The 23,308-nt window shown below is 39.4% G+C and overlaps 1 protein-coding gene across 1 annotated transcript in view; it reads right to left on the bottom strand.

The window, feature by feature from the left end:
* The window catches only part of gabrb4 (gamma-aminobutyric acid type A receptor subunit beta4), a 54,552-nt gene extending 40,436 nt beyond the window's left edge, over positions 1-14,116 (bottom strand). The window contains exons 1-2 of the mRNA XM_063896231.1: positions 13,436-14,116; positions 11,472-11,566 (exon numbers count right to left, since the gene is read on the bottom strand). Coding sequence (XP_063752301.1) covers positions 11,472-11,566; positions 13,436-13,515 — 175 coding nt within the window. The 5' untranslated portion in view covers positions 13,516-14,116. The remainder of the gene's footprint in view (positions 1-11,471; positions 11,567-13,435) is intronic.
* Between the last annotated feature and the right edge of the window lie 9,192 nt (positions 14,117-23,308).

Below are 23,308 nucleotides of genomic sequence, written 5' to 3'. Positions count from 1 at the left end.
AGGGGATTGATTTAATTAAAATCAATATAACAGCCCCTCAATGCCCCAACACATAAACTTAAGTATGAAGACTGTAAAACCACTTGGACTTGGACACTACTGTGCTTCCTGAATTGACACTGAATTAATTGCATCCAGATTCTATACCAGAGTACCTGAGAGTGCATTATCATGATTATACCATGGTCTATGGAGCACAGAAGCAAAGTGCTGTTGCTATGGTAAACCACAGTTCAGTATACTCTGGGCACTGAATTACAATAGGGTCCAGACTTAGGACCATAGCTGCCGTTTGTGGTGGGGCCTCAAGTTTCAATCAATGACCAAAGCAATTATTTATATATTTTAGACATGAGCTGAAAAACATTTGTGTGTAGAATGTTGTACAACTTATCCCCACACTGTTGTTAAGCGATAAAATAGTAGATAGATACTTCAATAGTTGCAGAAAGTAAAAAAAGGATGCAACAACAAAGGCCAACTATTAAAGGGGCCCTATTATGCTCATTTTCATGTAAATAATTGTATTTTGTGCCTCTATTGAGACATGTTTACAAGCTTTAATGTTCAAAAAGCTCTTTACTTTTTCATACTGCCGGTGCTTTTCACTCTCTGTCTGAAACCAGAGCCCAGCCTGCTCTGATTGGTTAGCTGGCCGGCTCTGTTGTTATTGGTAAACTGTTTAGCCTATCACGTACAATGTGTCGAACGCTTGGCAATAGAAGTGTTTAGACTGTTATTCAGTGATGCCACTTTGTCGCACAAGTAAACAAAGGAGTCCAATGAAGGCGTTTCAGGCAGGGGGGTGGGGGACTGTGTAGGAGAGAAACTCCTTCACGACTAGGAACTTTGGGATTTTAGCCTTTACAGACCATATACATGCACAAATACATATATTATACACTCCAGGAAAGGGAAAATACCAAAAAGCAGAATAGGGCCCCTGACCTCAGTCATTTGGATAGTGCATATTAGTACAGAATAAGCTGTTTTCCTCATAATGTTGACTTCTTCAGCTGCACTCTCCCATCTTGTTTCTTTCCTGCAGCCCTGCATGATGCAAACATAATTTCTCTGTGGAGACTGCTTTTATACAGCTGGCTGTTAGAGCTCAATAATGAGCTGGGCTTTTAAGCGGGCTTCCTGGTAGTGATGTTGACAGAATCTATCTCTAGACGCTGTAAATGACATTTCTTTCCTTGTTTATCTATGTGAAACAATTGGATAGCTGCATCTTGCCCTCGGCCAGCATATCCTGTCAAGGGTACACCTCTCATCAATCACTGTAGGTTCAAAAAGTGAGTCACGGGGGACCTTAAGAGGAGAGTGGAAATGTAAAAGAAAAAAAAAAGCCAAGCATGCAGGATGCCTCACCAATGTCTGACCCAGGGTTTTTGTACTTTGCAGTCCACTGCGATCCATTCTGGTGCAATTCGATCAGCATTTTTCTCCTTCATTTCAAAGTTGCTGAAAACAACACTTTGAATGGGAAGATGAAGTATGTCCTTTCTCCTGCATGCTATCCCTCACCACCCTTGCCCCCCTCTGCCTGTCTACATACACACCTCATTTAATTCAAATAGAAAATCTAAGTGAAGGGAGAAGGGAAAAGCACCCAGCTTGAGCATATTTCCCGTGTTTTCTCTGAAATAAATCACTGGGCGTTCTCTCTTCATCAGGATATATACCACTTGTTCATGCCTTAACATCCATCCTGGGATCCTGACAACACACTCCTGTTTTGCGCTGAATTGGCAATACTTTGAGACTGAGTTACGATGGCCTGTGCTATCTGCCCGTATGCAAAGCAGCCCAGCATTTGACATGTGGCAGCACAACGACAGGGAGATTGTCCTCAGTATTGCAAAAGTGTCCACCAGTCTTGAAAGAACTGCCGGCGTATATCACTTAATGGCTGCCGGTTGCACACATCAATCAGCGGCCATGTTCACAGAGGGCCAAACTATCTTGTGGGAAGTGATTTGTGTAAATAGCTGCACACATACAGTATGTGAAGTGCATTTAGTGTGTTATCTCCCAGGACACAAAGCGTAGCCTAAGATCAATTACACCTACATTACGTACAGTATAGTACATTAGAAGCTGAATTTAAAGGGCTGCACCTCCTGCTTTTACTCATGCGTCCGGGGCTCTCCCTTTTATATTCGGTCAATTAAGTGTCTATTCTACGCGCCAGTCTCACTGCAACTGATCTGCAGTTTCATGGCTACATTTACTGCTTTTCCATTACAAACAAGATCAAGCTGCAGCTGGGGCTCATTTGGGTCAATGAGAAATGAGATCAGTAAAAGCCAGGCTGCGTACGGCAGACAGGGACAGGTGACCGTAGTTTGATGATACGCTTGCTGGATGAATGAATGAATGAATAAATAAAATGAATGCCACTTATAGCCAGGGATCAGGTGCTTACAGTCATGGCTACAAGCACGGGTAAAGATAGAGACAGGCTTTCACTATCCTTTGTTCATGGCACCTATTTATGCTTTCAGTGCAAAATATACGCTAATGGTTCTTCTTGGTTCTTCTTCAGTAAGAACCATTAAAGGGTCATGTGAAATTCCCTTACAGTTGAGTCTGATACAAACTCAGTTCAGTCATAATGGAGCCTTGAGAAGCAGCTGTCCTGCTGTAGAGTAAAGTATGGCCACAGCAATCTCGAAATCAAAAGGGGAAGGGGAAATATTTTTTGCGCAAACTGTAGCCAGTACATATGAGGGCCAAGACTTTCTTTTTAGTTTACAGTCTACTGACTGAGACGCAAAAAATTTGAAAATACATAATGTAATATTTTTTAAAGATATGAAAGATATCAATATCTTGATCTACAGTAAATTGAGGCATTATGAGCATGAATATATTCTCACATGAAGCTTCATTTGTGACATTACATAGTCATTTCTTTTGGTCCTTTTTGCCTAAAATATACAAGTAAACATTTTTGCTTCTCTCTATGCATGTTCATCCGAAATAATCAACAGAACAGATTACCACTTGCAGAGTATTCACGTGGTCGACAATCTGCAGGGCTATCTACAACAGTTGACAACACTTCATAAATTACCCCAGTTCAGCACCTTCTGTTATACATTAACACGCTCTCCAGTTTCTTTGTCATCCTGTTTATGCACATCTACAGCATGCTCGGCGAAATTCATTTTCTCTCCGCTGCACAACTGACAGAATACCATTTAATACACACTAAGCCAGTATCACTGTTTATTACGCCAGACAAGGACAAAAAAAAGAAGGAGAGTAGCTTAGGAAAGCATCAGAGCACTGTATTTGTGCTGATAATCTAAATTATTTTCCATGTTCAGTATAGGAAAGAGACAAAGACAATGCAAATGCTGCAAACACTGGAAAAAGCTGAATAGTATGAAAAAGACCAATACATTACATTCAATACAAATATGACTTATCCAGCATATTCAAAACTACATTTGACGCTTTTGCCAGCGTTTGCCATCTACTGTAATCTGATGTAAGTGGAGTTATTATTGCACTGCGTCGTCATACTGTGCGCAGTCCGTAATGAGAGTCCCAAGTTTAACTCATCTGTTTGGTTGCACTTGATGGGTTGCAGATCCCCTAGTTAGTCAATAAAGATCAATAAAACCAGGCTACTTGTTCTTTTCAGGTTTTTCTATGAGACGAAGATAAACGTATACTTTAATCAGTTTAAGAGCTTTAAACCCATTGGTGAGTGATTGCTCTCCTTTAATATTGGATGTGCTGCAACTTGCACTTTTCAGTAATCACGTGAAACACATGTACATGTACAGTGCCACTGCTGCAGTGATCATTGGGAAAAGAATTGTGCGCATTTTCAGTGTAGAAACTCCTATTTAATAGTGTAATTATTGATTTTAATTTGCATTGTTTTCTATTTTACAGATGTATAAAAGCAAACAGAAGCAGTACTTATTAAGTACACTTATTATTTTATGTATGTATGAATGATGCGTGTCTTCGTTGTATGTTGTCTATTCTGAATGTTTTGCTCTTCTCATTGTACTTCTATAATAATAATAAATACTTATAATCTGACACAATCAAACATAATGTAATATGAATTCAATCAAATTCAGGTTTCATCATTAAATGTTAAAATATATGACATAGTATTTTATTCTGCTTACATAAAGCTACCATTAAAGTCTGGTACATCGGGTTGCTCATTTCCTCTATGACTTCAAGCTCATCCCAAAGTCACCATTTGAAAAGTGCTTGCCTCAGAACACCCCCTGGACATTTGTCAACTTTACTTAGTGGGAGGAGATTTCAACTTCTCTCTATGCTCTTCACGATCTGAACTTGAATAAATCTTGCCATGCCTTGTACCAGCTAAACAGTTTACTTGTCATAAAAAAACACTCTACCCCAGCAAATGTAACTTTTTATACATGGATAGAACGCTGTAAATGTTTACACATTTGGTTCCTGAAATGTCCTGCACCTGGCTCAGCAGCAAGGATGGCATGTTCACAGCACTTGTGATATGTCACCCTTCATGCGTTGTTAATGGCGGTAGCCGAGATCATAAAACCCATTCCCGTGATGATGACAGGTTGATATGAAATATGTCCTCCAGAAGGACGAATGTGTGACCGAGCTGAGAGCTGAGCAGGGTCGTGTTATCTCTTCTAACTTACTGGATGTTGCATGTTTCTTGTTGATTTTTCTTTAATATAGAGATCAATACTATGAATCTTCTGTTGCCGGAATCCTGAGCAAGTCCGCACACCGGTGACCCATTACTCTACATGATTCCAGTTCCCATGTGCCAATCAATAATGGCGACAGGAGCAATGTTAGATAACCCCGCCCTCTTTCCGGACCGACTGTGCAAACCCCGCGACACCCTCAATGACCCATGGTAGCTGAAGTACTCACATGAGGAAAATATCTTTCAAATCACGTGCAGTAATAGATAAAGAGATACATGTTAACACACAGCAGGTAGTGGCACCAATAAAGCACGATCAAACTAATTATGATTTAAAGTTTTGGATATCTGCGACTGGCTTTTCATTCTGGACAAAAGGCCAAATAATGAGCAGAAAAGCTATGGTTGTTTACAGTACTGTATGTAGAATAAAGGCAACAATTCTCTGAAAAATGTGAAATGTCATGTTACAATTTGTGATTAAAATGCTTGGTACAGTTGATGCTTCAAAGCAGCAAGCCTTGCATGTCTTTATTTTAATCTAAAACATATGGCCATAAAATATTCATTGTGTTGCTGTTTCACTTCAAATAATTGTCTAGGCTGCTATAAGGTAACATAATATTTGTTATTGTATATATAAATAGAGACTAGTTAATAATTAAATGGGCCTCTTATGAAACTTATTTAGCTGGGTCATGTATTTCATTACTCTACTTAATAAATGTATTCAGACACATTTTATGGGTCACCACCTTTATGAATACCACTTCATCCTGCAGCACCACTCCCCACTTGCCAACATGTACTGTATGTGTTAGGGCCATGTGTCAGAGAAACCGTGCAACGCATTTTGAAATTGTGTATTGCCACATATCTGGTGTTTTGTTTCAATTTACCCTATTGACAAATGGCCAGAATAATGGGAGAATGAACTATTCCATAAATAGCTTTTGTTCTAATAATCATCTGCTTCTGCAAAAAGTTACATTTAAATGCATGTACATAGTAAAGATAATTTATTCTTTAGCAAAACAAATATAATAAAAATTGGGATACTGTTATGTTATCTAATAATTTCAATATTGCCCCAAAATAATCAATTTATTTTCACAAAAAATCTCCTACATAGTCAAGGTGATAGCTTTTACTAAATGCAAAACCTGGTATAAATGATGCATTGGTGCTAGGATCAATGATGCATTTTTTTAGTAATCCACAATACACATAAAAACAAACTGTGTTACACTTAGGTGATATTCATTACAATCAAAATGGCAGCTGTAGTTGGAAAGCATGCAATGTGACGTCTGCCTGACACTGAGCTTCTCCTCGAAAATGCAGTGGCAGAGTTTCAACATAATCTCGAAATGAAACAGACGAGCAGCCATTAAACTAAAAAAGACATCCAAACAAAGCCATGTCAACAGGAGGATTTTTACAAGTTAGACCTGAGCATGAACCCCATTGTCACAGGAAGTCTTTACAGGGGACAATCAGGGGTTCAACATTGTGAGAGGGTTCTAACCTTTAAATCAGAAATGTCTGTCGGCAGCTGTTCTTCTTGTTACAACACTGATGGTAAGAGGTGCATTGATGCCGACAAAGTTGGGTTATTGGTGCTGCCATAGGACTAACTCTCTTGTTGTAAGTAAGTTACCAAAAGGCTCAGTGTAATTTCCCACAGCATGCTGCCATTAAGACAAAACATGAGCCCTTCTGATATCAATATCTCACAAGATAGTACAGAAAACCTCGTAATCTTCTAAAGCACTCCTTTAATATCTGAACTGCTTACTCTATAAAAGCAAGAGGGGCAAGGTAAAAAAAAAGAGTCTGTACTCCCATTAATAATACCATTGTGTTTCATGAACTCACTATAGAAGGTCACAGGTGAGTGTTGTTCCATTGCCTGTCACTGCAGTGTTGGGCAGAGCATGGCCTGCAAACACTTAGTTGTGATGGGGCCATCAATTGTCTCTGAATGAGCGTCCACCATTTCATGGACAGTTGAGGAAAGCCGTTTTTTTTATTTTTATGGACTGGCTAAGGCATGTAAGGTCGTGGTGATACCATATTTTTTCTCTACCTTTTTGTCTATGTTGGCACCTACATTATTCTTTATGTATTTTCTCCATTATCTCTAGACCAACAGTCACAGGGATGTACAACCATTCTGGTTCTCCAAGGATAAGGTCCTTCTCTATCCATCTAAATTGCTCCTGCACTTGTAATAGTCCAAGAATGGCCAACCATGGGCCATTGAGGCCCAACAAACTGATTACCTCAGCAGGTGAATTTACCAATGACTTATTTTCCTCTACTTGTAATAGTAAGTAGTGTTCAGTGAGGCGACTATTCGGTGGGCTGGAAAACCAGCAGACTGGCTCACAATGGTTGGCAACATCTGCACCAGGTGATTGTAATGTATGTCAGTCTCACATCCATTTATTTCTTTCTTCTAATACAATGGATGCCACACTCTTGGAAAGATGAACTGGCGCATACTCAGTCCGTGCAAATGCTTCAACTCTTTCTATAATTTCCCCTTCATGGTATAAAGTGCAAACTAGGCTTGTATAAGTACAGGTAGGCCTCTTGATCAATGTGTTTCCTCAATTTAAAACCTGTGAGTGTGCCGAGCGCCTACTTAAAAACCTCATAGTATCTTTGGATATAGTGCTGTACTTGAATTTTTGCCAATTCAGTTAGTTCTCTGAGCCAATCAGGGCTAATCATGATGACTGATAATGATACCACAAATCAGTCTCAAATGTAATGACCCTGGATATTTAAACTCCTCCTTTTCCCCTCTGAATATTTTTTGCATGTTTTGCCGCCATCATGATGTCCCTGAAGAATTTCATGTGCTTTCTCGAAAATCAGTGATGGACACTCTCTGAACATAAGGCACTGTACTGTATGCAGTCCTCATGAAACCTTCAGTAGCCTGTCATAGAGCATGTCATCAAACACAACGTAAAAGTCAAAGTGCTGTTGCAAATCTGCCACAATATATTCTACGCACAAACTGGTCTTACCAACTGGAATGGCTGTGAACTCTGACTACCAAGGGCCTCAGATCACGCTAGTTCAGAGAACACTTCCTCATATGGTATATCGCACACACACAAGAAAAGCCTAGTAGAATAGTGCTCTTCTTAACCTCATCTGTAATCCCATTAGCAATGTCCCAGTGTTCCAATCTCTCCCCATTCTCCTGATAAGCTTTTGTTCCCTGCACAAATTAACTGACATTCCCAAACAACCCGCATTATCCAAACATATCCTGATGCATTGTCTTGAATCGGCTGCCTAAACAAGAATCTATTTCCAAATGTAGGCTCCAGGTTAATTTTGCTTACAAAAAAAACACAGGTTGAGAAAGTGCAACTAGGTATTGTATTAAAGATATGTTATAGTAGTATGCACATGTTTGAATTGTATACTCTCATATCTCCAAAAATAATAATCAACATTGCTGCTGTTCTCTGACTTTCTTAGCCGGGTCAGCAATGCTCTGGTCATCTCGCTGAATCTACATCTACGCAATGCATTACTAAGGTTACATGGGGGTTGTTTTCTATGATTCAGCTCTATGACGATGGCCAACTTGTTAGTAAGTTACATCCAAGGGCTATAATCCAAACAAAGCAGATGATGAAAGAGAGAAGATGCATGCACCATTCGCAACTGCTAAATTATTCTGGGAAAATATCACAAAGTGGATACATCCTAAAGTATTTTCTGCAAATTAGATAATTATAATAACTAGAACAAATGCATTTCACTTCTCTTGGAAGCTGATGAATGCTGGGATAGCAGCTTTTTGGGTCTGTGTACCATTTCTTGAATTCCTGTTTGGCTCACAGAGCAATAGGGAGAAGAGGGCAGAGTCTGAATGGAATGACTGCAGAGTGGGCTTTTCATTTTGATATACTGGTGGTAAGGCAGCAACACATGAGTGAAAACCTTTTGCATCACTCTTGGCAACCTCTTTCTGATCATTCAAATCTTTAAATCAACGTCCAGTGATTCACTTTTTATTCCAAATGTGGGTGTTGGCAGGGCTGTTACTAGCCACAGTCAGCGTCCAGCATTGTTCCAAATTAAAACCCTCTTTGTTGAATCTGGAGAGCTGAAGGTCGTCAGCAGTTGTGTCATGACAGAAGTAGCTGACTGATGTTGGAAATATCAAGACATGATGGACTACAGCTCCTAGCCTGAGGGTAATGAACAGCTACTCTCAGCTTGGGATACTGTTTAAAACTTGCACCCACTCCAGTGCATTCACAGAATGCTAGACAATAGTGGGCTGTAGCCTACAAATATATATATAAAAACACGAAGACAGTGTGTGGGAATCATCTTCTAAAAATGTTAAAAGCTGCCAATACTGATGTATAAATCAGAATATACCTGTGTTCCATTTCCTTAGATGTATCCTGAAAACTCACAGTCGTGAATTGGTTAAAAGTGATGATGTTGGGCTATTTGCGTAAATGCGTTACTTGCTTGTTTTATTATATTTAAAGCATTGCACAAATTATATGGTATTCAACTTGGGCGATACTTTGTTCAGAGTTGAATAAGTATACATGAAATATACAGTAAATAAGCATCTTTATCCACACTGATTATTAATGCATTGTTCATAAATCATTGTGGACAAGAAGTTTGTCACAGTCAGTTTTAAATTGTGTGATTCTATAAAAAAAAAGGTAGCTTTTTCATATTTGACAGCTGTTTTTTCAACGAATAAGCTTCACAATAACTGAGCGGCTCTAGGTTACATTTAGTCATTTTTTGTGCTTTGAATTGAAGAACTGGTGAACGACGAACACTGTCGCCGGCACGGACGACAACAAACTCTCTCAAGTCATTTATATTGGTTAAAATTGATGATAACTGCCATGAAAGCACTACGAGAAATGCCTTCAGAGAGGCACAACAAGGTGCAAATACAAATCTGCTGTTGAGCGTCTGAAAGAGTTGTGATGCTCTTATATCTTTAACTGAAGATATGAACTCTGGAATGGCAGCAATCGAAAACACAGAACGAAGATGTAACCTCAACTATAACTTTTTTTTACAATGGCTAACATCAGGCTAACATATTTTGGCACATACGCCTCCATCACAGCATCTGTTTTTGGCAGAGCACCCGACCAGAAGAAGGTTATATGAGGAGGCACACCTGCTACAGTATATGTTTTTCACTGCTCTCTCTCATTCTCATCAAGTGTGATGTAGGCGCTAACTGGCTCCTTTAAAAAGCATACTGGTGAGAAGTATCAACTTGATCGTTATTCATTTGATTGCATCTGTTAAATATGTTAAGCAGACAAATTACAAAATGTATATACATGTACTTGAAATTATTCAGAATATTCTGACATAAAAATGTAATTTAGCATTACAGAAAAAGTCAAACTGCCACAGTGAATTAAATATGGGAAGTTCTTCGGGCAATGACCATCATCGTGTATCATGTAAACATCATGTGATTCTGTTTATTGTAGTATGGCTTTTTTATACGTACATACATAGCGTATTCAGATATGTTGTGGGTAAGTTTACATTATCTTTTCCTACCAATGTTAATTGTGTTATTTCAGTACTTTGAAAGTCATTAGGGTTGTTTCTGAATAATATGAAATAAAGTAATTCTGGCTAAACACAAAGACATAGTGGTTTTCAGCATGTTTTTTCGATTTCCATATACGCCTTCTTTTTTGTTTTGGCCATGAAACACTGGAGCAGATTTTAGTGGCGACAGACAAACTGTTGTGTTACTTGCTCTCATTAAATTAACATCACACTCTGTTAACATGCCCTGGAAGTAAAATGCTTCCTTTGTTCTTTGTTTTTGGAAGCAGCCATAAGCTTTTGTCAACACAACGTTTTTTTTGAATCTGTACAGCAGGACTAATAAAGCTGGTGCTGAAATGAAAAGGTACAATCATACTTTATTCAATTAGAGCCATCGCTGTGGCTGTCAGTCACTGGTGAGTTATGACGTCTTCAGTGAGTGGCCTTGCTCAGACTCGGCCCCAGATGCTATTGTCAGAGCAATGAAACAGGAAACATCGTCTTTGAATCCTCCTATACATTTTAAGTACAGGCCATACATACCTTGCAACAAACAATATTCTCTTTACCTTTATTTCTGATAAGTAGCCCGATTATTAGCTATCGGCAATAAACTAGAATGCTGTTGAGAAATCTAACCAGTTTTATATTGCTAAACATCTATTGTGGTTAAATAGTTTCAGTAAAACAATCAACCAAAATGACATACACTAATGACTTGTCCCCCACGCCTTCTATTTTCAGCAATTATCAAAATAACCATTATTCTTAAGAGCTGGAAGATGCACAATTTCTAATAAAAGTTAATGGGGCAAGTGTGTTTTCTGCAAATCTGCAAATCAAATGCTCAGAAACATCGCTACATAACACAAAGACTCAATAAAAACACCTCTAATCAGAAAAGTGATACAGAAAACATTACATTCACCATCTCTGGGCTTAAAAAACGTATTGTTTGACTGCTCTTCTCCGTGTGTGCCCTACTTCTGGAGGAGAAGCCATCTTCGATATGTGAATAGATGCATAGTAATGACATGGTAGCAGTCACATCAAAGCTGTTCCCTTATATTTTGCCACAGGCCCGCTCTTCGACAGTTTTCAGAGGAATGACTTTTGAATATCGGCATGCACACACCTGGACTTGCACTCACCCTCAAACAAACGTAGAACCCGAAACAGATGCAACACGTACCTCCAAAATCAGGCCTCAATCGGATGTCATATCCCTTCAGCAGCTTGTCCACAGTGGCCTTGGCCACAGACATTCCGGTGCTTCCCGTGGAAGAGCTAAGGGCAGAAAATAAGAAAGTGTAAGAGCCATTTTAAGACGTATGGTGGGAACAAAGTTGCAAAAATACTGATCCTTTTGTTTTACACATATTGTTTTTTAAAGCAAACTGACTGTACTTTTGAGTATTACTGCACATACTCTTGGTTCTTACCACTAATGACATGAACACCACCTTAGCCTTGTGGTGAGGCATAGTAAAAGAGGAACAGAACTTGGGATGAAATGAACAGCACCCAAAACATACATAATAGAAATTAATTTGTCCTTCTGTTTTTTTCCATTAGTCAACTACAATCATTTCCATTCGTGGCTGCCACAGCATGAATAAACATTTACACTGTGAAGCCTTTTAGCTGCGAGAGGTGTTTTTCGTTTGTATGTTGCAGTCAGTTGTCAGACAAATAAATGAAAAGCATGCTGACTGTGGTGTTGTCATGGTGAAGGTTATAAAAATGTGCCTTTGGTTTGCATTTTCCTCCCCATTGTATCCCAGCATCTAATCAGTTGAGGGGCTGTGATGATGATACACCTGTCAAGTGTTTCATTGATGTCGCTCTCTCAAAAGAGACATTGAGAAGGAACAATGTCATGTTTTTTTTTCTCCCACAGAACCAAATCTGATTTGTGGTCATGTATTTAAATAAGCTCTGTGTTATAACAGAGGCTTGGTTGGTCTGAGCCTGGGCTGCAGACAGGCCATCCCCAGGAGGAATGTATAGTCCGCACTTGTCTGACTGACACTTATAACATTGGTGCCACGACCTGCATCACCTGACCGAGATCAGCTCTCCAGCTGAGGTTCCTTGTTATGGATGAGGGTGTGGAATGGAATCAACGTATGGGGGGGGGGGGGGGAGTGGGTTCAAATTGCTCCCCTGATAGGAGCACTAGCCCTGGGCTCAGTCAGGGAAGCACTGTTCAATTAGCTCATGGGCAGTGCAGCTGTTCATCAAGCCGGTAGGTTACAGGACTTGTGGGTTTGACACCTGAGAGCGTCATTAGGAGTGGGAATACCAATGACACCTGATACGAAATTACGCCCCTTACATTTGTTATTCCGGGTTATTAAAATGGGATCAAAAAAGTGCAACCCAGTTCCCAGTGAGCATCTAAATCTCATAAGTGAGGCTGTAGGTTACTGCAGCCAAGGAAAAGGAGTAGGCCACGAGGGATATGTATCAGTGCCTGTAGCATCAAAACAATAAAGGGATTGATCTAGAGACTGTGATGGTGTTCATGAAGGCTTGTGCAGTAATTCATACTGTAAACATTTGAAATGGACAAGATGTTATTTATTGAAACGCTAAATCTCACACCCTTGCCCCCTCTGTCTTGAAAGCAACAGCAGATGATGACCGGCTGGGTTTATTCTTCAATTTGATTTATTTGGTTCTGGTCAATAAAAGGGTGAATTAAAAAAGATTAAATGAGGTGGAATATTACTTATGGAAGAAATGCAATACGTAGATTCGAGAATGTTGCTACTGCACTGTAGACTCATCCAGCTGCTTACCCCGGAGTAATCAATCGATCGCCGGCTGATTGATCGGCTAATCATCGGCCAACACCAGCCTACAGAGGGCAGGATCAAACCAAGAGTCGCCCTTTCAATATCCCCATTTTGATATCGGGAGTAGGTTACGTTTTCACAATAGGCTTGAGACCGTGCACGCGCATGTTTTTACGCTCGCGCGGGCCACAGCACCGTATAATAGAGCATATATCGGCAGCAATGCCCCTAATAAGTAGGCCTGGGTACCCCGTTAATGCGATTTGCCACATCTCAGCTTTTTATTGACCAGTAATCTCATCTGTTGGTGTGAAAGCTTTTTTAATTTTTTTTTTCTCAAACGACGTTTTCTTACCTTTGAACAAAGCAGAAGAAGGACAAAGCCGCCAGAGCAGAGAAAATTCCACATATTTTATCTTCTTGACGACCCAACATCTCCACAAATCCTTATATATAGTTTCTATAATCCAACCAGTCCAGTGGTCCTCCAGAAAAATGCACAAAGTAAAAACTGGCAATTAAAAAATAATTGCCTTTTAAAAAAATGTCGAATAATCTACCCTACATCTACGCATGCGATGTCTTCATTAAAATAGTCTTCTTGATTTTTAAAAAATCTCGTAATTGGCCCCCGCTGTTTTCCCCGGCTATGGAAATCCGTGCAGGTCACAGAGCCCCTCGACCAACACCAGAAGATCAGACATCTTGCTTAAAAAACAGCATACACAATACTTTTAAAAGTGATGACAAGTATTCTTCCTCTTAGAAAAACAAACACTGGCATGAATGACTGAGCAGCAGCCTCTTGATGATCAAATTGGTGGATGAAATTTCCCAGTCCAAATCTGCAGAAGAGGCATGGTTCCAGCGATGCTCCGGCGCCAGACTATTCCACAACGTGATGTTGTTAAAAGATATTTGTTTGAGCTGGAAACGCTGGTCGTCTGAAGGGGAGCGGTGGGTTTAAAAAAAAGAAAAAAGAAATCTTCATTCCCTTTTTTTTTTCTCTCTCTCTCCCCCGTTGCTGCTGCTGCTGATGATGTACATCAGCGCAAAGTCACTGAGGGGAAAATGCACATTGAAAAAGCACTGGGTAATATCTGATGCAGACGTCAGAGAAGGCTATATCACTCCTCTGGTGTAAAAAAATTAGATGCCGAGAAATATGGATGGCCCCTTATACGACGATGCATGTATCACAGCGTCAGATTTCATATCAAAGATGCAAAAGCTTTTTGAAAAGTCCACTTGGCTCCGCTGCCCAACGTTAAATGGCGTTTCAACACGTTAACGCGGTCCGCTCCGCTTCTCCACGAAACAGCGCACACATGACAGACATTCAACAGTCCGGAGAGACATGATGAGGAAAGCTTGTCTCCTTTTGATTTTTTTTTTTTTTTGTTGAAATTAAAATGATGTCCTACGGGGGGAATAAGGGGGACACCTAAGGTGAATTCCTTAGCGACAGGCTGTTAATGCGCTGTCTATTCTCTCTAAAACACATAAGGGTGTTAATAGTGAGTCCTATAATGCATTTCTTCTACTTTTGTACAATTTTGAGAAACATGCACCCTGAGGGAGACACGCACCTCAATCATGCCACACCATGAATACGCGCAATAAGATTTATTACTTATTTAATTTCTTAGAACAAACCAGGTGTTTTTTTGTTTGTTTTGGGGAACATAAACATGCTTACTGGAAACGCACAATGCAAGAATCACACAAGCTTTGTGTTTTATACAGAGGAGGAGGTTTTCTTCAGGGATCTCTGTGCTGTCCAGTTGCTAAGCAACCTATCCAGCACTGATGCAGTTGTGGTGATTCGAAGGCTATGCGCAAAGGCTCATTTAAAGGAGTAGACCCAATGCTGTCACCACTGAGGTGTCAGTGGGACAAAAGCAGACAGCAACTGATGTACCATGGAGCCATTTCTGTTATGATAGGAGGAAAGGGAGGGGGTAACAATAATACATGTAAACGAAATTTTGCATGCCAGGGATATCACTGCTTTTGCTTTATCATCATTGTCCTGTTTCTCATCATCATCCTCATTAACGTCACTGTCAGGGACACTGTGATGTAAAAGCAGAGTCAATCAGTCTAAAGCCTGAGATTGGTTCCTAGTTACACAACAGGTTATGTTTGCTTTGAAATGTTCCTTGATGGCACCCACAGACATGAGGGGAAAAAATCTGTTTTTCTCAAACATGTAATGTGTCACCCCACTGACACAAAGGTATTGAATCAAAAAATACGAACAAATTTAAATCGAGTTTTCCTGGTGAGTTGTCTGGTTTTTGACAACAATGACACTAGTGCTGACCATGACCGGGCACCGAAAGATGAACTAAGCATGACATGTCTGCGAGACACAGACTTGTTGCATCACAGGAAATAATTGTTATGCCTGCAAGCTTTCATTGTTTGATAGTTGTACATTTATTGCAAAGTATTATAAATGATATCAGATAAATTGAGTGTGAACATAGCACATGCCACAGCTGAAAAAAACAACTGTTTATCAAATATTAAAATAAAATGTAGCACAATGAAATGTGACACTAACAATAAAATACAATTCATCTTAACATGAATTTATCACATTTTTATGTTAACCTGCATTGGTTCATAACACAAGACGTTGGGAGTTTTTTATATTAAACATACGATGGCCGACAGGGGTAGACACGCCACAACAGCCCAAAACACTTACATTACGAGAAAGGCACTGCACTTACAAAAACAATGCAAATATAAACACACAGATGTAACAAAACACATGCAAGTGTAGAAACATCTTCACCGACTTGACAAAACATGAACAGCATTTACTAAAAGTGATTCATAAAATAAATGCTGCAAATAAAAAAGTGCTGGGAAAAGCTCAAAACACAATACAAAAGTGAAAACTAAACAGTAATGCACACAGCTGGGACCAGAGTGCTTGTTGACGTTCTGGGATTATAAAGTTTGCAACTGTGACTTTTGCAGAGTTATTCTGTTTCATTGAAGTTATTTGTCATTATATTTCAAATGACTGGGTTAGCTATGTTAGCTAGCTAGCTTACAGCAGACCTGCAATCATTTTGGAAGGAATCATGCAATCTCATAGTTAAAATGAGCCAATTAAACTGTTTAGGTAAGTTTGTTGTGACAGTGATTGTTGGCCAACTTTATAAACCCTCTGGTCCCAGCTGTGTGCATTGCTTCTTAGTGTCCCCGTTTCAGTTGTGTTTTGTGGTTCTTGCTCTGTTTTATTGGCGGTGTTAATCAGCAAATGTTCCTTAGGTACACACAAACAACCAACAATTATGTTTTCTTATTTACTCTGTTCGAAAATAAATATATCTTTATGTCACAAACATCTTTGACTCATCTGTCTTGAAATGCATTTATTTAATTTCCTTTTTCTTTTTCGGTTTCAGAGCATGTTTCAGTACGTAAACAACAATTTAAAATTGTTTAGCTCCACAAGATCAGAAAATGAGCCTTTGTTGCTAGGTATCATACAGAAAGTTAATGTGCCATGTTGAATTCAAAGTAGAGAATGTCCTGTACTGAGAAAAGATAGGATGAAGAAAACTCAGATAATATTCTTTAAATTAGTATTTACTTCTGTAATACCAACAACAAGCTCCTAAATTAAGACTTAACATGGTTTGTTTGTGCAATTGGGCCCATGATGCCAAAAGATAGGCTTCCTTCTACCTTTGTTTCAAATGTGTTTAATAGTAGATCAAGGCCAACATATTTGTTATCAGTGCAAGATTATGTAAACAGGTAATTAGTGAATCTTGAGTTCTTAAGAGAATACTTGCACTTTGCCTGCAAAGTAAAAAACCTTTGCTTATTGGTCCTCTTCCTGCTTTTAGAGTGCGAGTCTAAAGTTAAAATCTGATTGGTTACAACCATGCCGGCTAGAAGTATGAGCTTTCTGTGCAGCAAAAGGTAAAGGGTTCTTCAGAGAGCAGTATCCTTGTCGGTTTAATTACGTTTTATTGTCTGCAACCACTAAGGACATCATTTCAAGTCCTAACAGAATATTTGCAACACTGAATGAACTACTTAAAATCCTCGCATTAAAAAAGCGTAAAAAGTGGGGGTCTGAAATGTTAAGGAGAGCACAGGAGGGTCTATTTTTTCTTTGTATCAGATTAATATTTTTATTTTTCTTGTAGGATATACTGAGGGGGCTCAGTGGAACATAAACGTGCATTTTGCCATAAATGCAGGGACAACATCACATGTCGGTATTGTGACTTTAATTTAAAGGTGCCAGCCTGACGAGTTTGAGAACAGTAGTTGTTAACCTTATAGGGATTGAACATTATTGCTCTGAAGATTCCTTTTTTAACTAGCGAACAGCACCCTTCACTATATACTGCCTTAGAATAAAGTTATATTCATAATTAAATGTTATATTATCAAAACAAATTGAATATAGTATCATCTTTCAGAGCACACAACCTGTTCTGCTAATGGGTTAATTGAAAATAGTACAGAGCTCAAGGCCCTTAGCAACCACAGAGCTCCCACCTGAAACCCCATTCTCTTATTCAGTGACTATTATAACAAAAAAAATGGGATATAAAACATTAATTCAGCAGCTCCAGAACGCTCGGTTAACAGGAAACATCATTTGTTGTGTTTACCATAATTCTGGTGAGTGGGAAATCCTTGTTTGTATGCACAAAGGATTGTTGCATTATCATACTCGGTTCAAATTAGGTTTGACTTGAGAAGTTATGGGGGAGAATTTGGCATTTTCCTAAGACAAGTTGAGGGTCCAAACATTGACTAAGATGGCACGCAGTTGTGCATTCGCCAATTAACCCAAACCTGGGAAATTATGTTGTTCCAGCAGCAGTGTCAAGCATGTGATTGTGATTGTGATTTTTATTTTTGTGATTTTAGGGATTTTAGGGATTTTATTTTGATTTCAGGGTGTCTATTACCATCTGGCCGGGGACAACAGCTGGAAATTATAGCCATGTCGACTACAGCTGCCCCATTTACTGTGTTTTGTGACAGTTAATTAATGGGGAATGTCCACGACATTATAAACTAATAAACTAAACTAAACTAAACTACCCCAGTTAAACATTTTTAAAAAGGTACAATAAGACACAAATATAATAATAAAAAAAATAACATTAGTGGCAAGTATATATAGTAAGAATACCATTTTTATTTTAAAATACAAAAATAAATTGACACTAGCAGCAAGTATATACAAATTCACAATAGAAAGGAGATATATCCCTAGATAATACACAATATAAAGAAATATTGAATACATTGAGTACTACAATATACAGTCTCACTAGGCTACAGGAATATAAATACACTATAGACAGATAACGGCATTGGATTGAATATACGTTATACTTGTGCAAAATAGCTGTTGTGCAAATTGTTCTGGGTTATGGAAGAGGAGACTTTTTAAAACCTATGGGGCAGTTGATCTGTGATGGTCCCATTTTCAGAGTTTGTTTTTTGGAAATGTGATGCTTTTATTAGTTTTAAGTTGTAATGTGAAGTCATGGGAATTTTTCAAGTCGAGAACTCATTTTTCTAACATGACTTGAAGCACAAATGCCTTATTAAGTTTACAAAATTGAAACATAATTTGTGTATCCCAATCGGCAATCAAGTTTTTTCCTGGCCCATGCTAGACCCTTTGCCAAATTTCTACTGGCCTATAAAAATGTGGCTTGTAGTTTTTTTTTGAATAGACAAACAATAAATCTAACTTTATCTTTTGGCAATAGCAAAACTGCATTCAACCTGGTATGTGTTATTTGTCAACATCTTTCCAATATTTTTTGTGCACTCTACATGGAGGGGATTACTGATTTCTAACCATTTAAACCTACTAAATCAGAGGGCTTCCACCTTTGAATCCGGGGGTTGATACTTAACTAGTACTAGATTGGTTTTCAGAATGGGATTTAGTGATTTAAATGCAAATTTTTCACCAGGCAATTTGAGAAAAAAAAAAGCTTGACGTACTCTGTTTTTTAAAAATCATTCTATTCATGCATAGGTGCCAAGGCAACGGTAATTGTGTGCTTGATAATTGCTGAAAAAGCAGACTAGTCCATAAATGTATTCTTTGAAGAGAGTCCCATATGTTATGGGAGTGAGAGAAGAGCAGTGTCAGTACAGTACAGTCATGGAGTGCAATGTGGCGTAAGAACCTGTGTGGCACCATGTTGGATGTTGGCATGCTCAGTCTGTGTTTCCCGCCATAAACTTCTAAATAATTCCCTGATTACTGCAATTATCTTTAATTGACATCTATGACAAGGAGATCCGAGCCCCTGAGATGTGTATCACCCATGCTCTTTTTCGCTCCATTCATATGTTGCATAACACATGTGAGTTACTGGGTCACCCTTGCTCCTATGATATAAATAGTATCACATGGTTAATGCATTGGTGCCTTCCAGTCACTCCCTGTTCCTCTTGCTGTTCATATCTGTCAAACACCCCAATCGACGCTTCGTATCAGACAATATATATTTAACCCACGTGTTGAGAGATGTTTTAACATGTTTTACCCTAGCGCAACTTCTCCATGAGTCTGTGAGACAAGTGGATGTATGCGTTTTATAAAAGGGGCTGACTTAATGAGAGTTCACTGAACGTTAATGTGCTGTGGGACTTTGTGTACTCCCTTTGATTAGAGAACACAATCAAGGCTTCTCATGCAGAAGTTACGTTTAATTTAAGGCAACGCAGGCTGTAACTACGAGGTTCACTGAGGGCTCAAGTTCATGTTTGGTCAACCTCACTATGAAACAGCTCTGCTTTACTGGTTAAATTAAATCGGTTTCACCACTGTCTCATCTCGGTTTGTGAAAGCAGAGCAGGAGAACTCCCTGGACACAGAGAGAGAGCAACATTTCCCTGATTCAGGTCTGAACTCGACAACCTGTGTCTTTTTGTCTTTTGTGTTGCCAAGACGTGACGCAAATGGAATAGATGGACAGTCGTGTCCAGACTTTTTTTTGACTAGGCTTAACTTGATTACAGACCAATATCTTACAACCCTGTATTTAGAAGTGTTATTTAAAAGATATATGAACCTAACAATTATATACACATTTAAAATAAAGCTTTCACTATTTATCCACTGCGCTCCAAATCCAACATATCGGGTGGCCAACCGTTTTTCAGAGGTTCCATCACAGGCCATTCCCTGGACATGTCACAGTAGATAAAATGGACAACAACAATTCGCCAGGAAGATGATGTCATGAGCCCCCAACATGGTGGGAACCCAAGTGAAAAGGGTCCGACCCATCACGTCCAGTAGAGACAGAAGACATAAAGAAGAAGACATACTTTTTATTAATCCCTTACAGGGAAATTGCTTTCTCTACTCTGTTGTGTTGACACACATTAAACACACAGAGGATATACATGCACAAACACAGAGGAAATACATGCACACACAACCACATGCAGAGGAGAGGTGGCAGAGCAGAGAGGCAGCCAGGTACCCGGCGCCAAGGGAGCAGGTAAGGTGCCTTGCTCAAGGGCACCTCGGCAGTGGCCTAGGAGGAGAACTGGCACCTCTCCAGCTACCAGCTCCCTCCATATTTTTTTGGTCCGATCGGGACGTGAACCGGCGACCCTTCGGTCCCAAGACCAAGTCCCTACTGACTGAGCCACAGGTGTGTAATTCTAAGCCTATTCCCATTGGTCCAGTCCATTATTATGCAAAGGGCTGGGATGCCAATATAAAACGATATTTGAAAAGGCATCAAAATGTTTTATTTATATACATGATTTATTTTGTCCCACATCCTACTTTTAAAATAATGTCATATTTGGAATGACCCAATTTTGAATGAACAGATGAATTAGTACCGCTAAGAACATAAACACAACACATTTGTCTACATATGTTATGTTTCACCACCAAATTGGTTGAACTTTAAGGAATGTACATCCGGGTCTTACAGAATTGTTAAGGTGTGAGTATTTTCTGCTTCACATTCCTGGCTGTGTTCAGAAATCACACATTTCTTTGTCACCAGGGTTGGACTTGATACTCACTCTGGAGCTCAACCCCCGACTTCCATCACTCAGTGGGAACAAGACACGGGAACTTTGTTTGTAAAGAGCTGCAGCCATTATTTGTGCACAAACTGCTAATTTTATGCGCTAGAAATTCTGTGGATATCTTAATGAGTGAACCCAAATTCCCTTCTGTGCACACAAAAAAAATGTTCCAATATTCTCCCAATGAGCTTCGATGCTTTTACGACACAAGCAATCATGGTATCTTTCAAATGGGTTTAAATTTCAGATTATTTACTTTTCGGGTTCAGTGCTGAGGTTTTTAGATAAAAGTCTTTATTTCAGAGTAGTTACCACAAAGAAAAAGATGATGCTAGAAGTGAAATTGGAACCATTGAGACACACTCTTTGCCAGCAGGTTCCAGGAACCACAGGTGTTTTGATGATTCCCCTGGCCACACACAAGCTAACCGCTTTCAAATTCAGACCTTAACTGACCCTTTGACTCATGACCAGATGAACTTAGTGTAAAGTCAGAGTCAAGCTAAAATGTGTGATACATGCAAAGAATCGTGCCAGGTTCTATAAATAGGAATTTAACAGCAGCTGAATCATCTTAAATATGTATCGTGGTATTAAACTCCATGATTATCTTACCCACTGTTCACCATGCTATCATACACCGCGAGAGCTCACCTCCCCACGGTGCAACGCTGCTCCTGACAAGCTTTGAGAAAATGAAGCTTCAACTTCAATGTACATCACGCCATTCATTGACCGCAGTGATGAGATTGGAGGCTTTGAAAACACACGGCTCTGAAGCACTACCTCCAAGCAGGCTACCAGGCAATTGTTGCTATGCTACCGCAGAAAGCCCAATCAAAGTGCAGTGTGTTGCTCGTTGAGGCTGAACTGCACCACAATGTTCCAAATACTTGTGACGAGCGCCGTTTACACTCAAACCATATAGAGAGAGAAGGGAAATGCATGCTAATGCTTCCGCTTTGTCCACCTCTGCAGGAAAAAAAGCAATGATGTAAACAAGCCAGAATGATGCATCACATGAATAATATCCTCTATTGATCATTTTATGTGGTGTACTATATACACACCACAGGGTGGCAGATGGAAATCCTGTTTATGATTTATGACCTCTGAATAACAATCATTCATGATTGTTAAACATGGCTGTAAAAAGGAAAGACATTCAGCTATAACATTTACCACTTGGTTTCATGCTTGATTGTTCAATTCTGATGTTGGATGGCTCACAGCAATGTTCCAACATAATTGGAAATTAATGAACATGATCCTGATCGACCATAAACAAGGAAGTCATGGCCCTTGAAGAAAGGCAGGGAAAATGTAATACATATTTTAAGAAGATCAATAATGATGACGTGTTTTGTCCTCAGGGGGTCTTAAAAACACTAATCAGACTAAGAAAAAGGTTAAATCTGTCAAAACACTTCTTTAAATTAAGTATTATGTTGTGAAAAAACATGTGTGTCTGGCAGCTTTACACACGGTCTACCTGTTCATCCTTAAGAGAGAAACCTCACCCTGCAGGGGACTCACCACTAACTGACCTGGAACACTCATCCGTCCTCCACAAAGAAGGAGTGCACATGGCTTGCCGGCTCCAAAATTAGCATGGGCGCGGCGCAACACTTGATGCTAAATAGCTATTGATGGAGGACAAACACTAATAAGAATCTGCAATTCTGTCCCATACCTCAGCCATGTCCCTTCGCAACTCTCTTCATTTCTAGAACATTTGGGGTGGTGCATATTTAAACAGACCCTTGTGGCCTTTTATTGATACAATCAAAATAATTAATTGAGTGTTTGTAAAGGTCTGGCATGAGGTTAATCTTCTCAATGGTTTATCAATATCAAAACAGCATGTCTGTGTGTGTCGTCCAGCAACGTCTGTGACAGTGTTACAGCTCTCTCCCTCTTGAGAGTCAGTGCATGTCTAAGTATCCTTGTTTTTCTTTGCATGTGCGAGTAAGTACATGCTGTCCACATGTTTGTCATAGATTCTTCTTTGTACTCCATGTATCTTTTATACGACACTGTCTTTCAGCTAGGTGGATCTCAGCATGCCATTGGCTGAAATGTAGAGGCTACAGGGTATTTTGTTCCTCTGGCATGTAACTCCCTTATTTGCATTCAAAGTGTCCTCATTTCA

Source organism: Eleginops maclovinus, chromosome 11, assembly GCF_036324505.1.
Source record: "Eleginops maclovinus isolate JMC-PN-2008 ecotype Puerto Natales chromosome 11, JC_Emac_rtc_rv5, whole genome shotgun sequence".
Classification (NCBI taxonomy): domain Eukaryota; kingdom Metazoa; phylum Chordata; class Actinopteri; order Perciformes; family Eleginopidae; genus Eleginops; species Eleginops maclovinus.
This window is presented reverse-complemented; position numbering and strand designations above follow the sequence as displayed.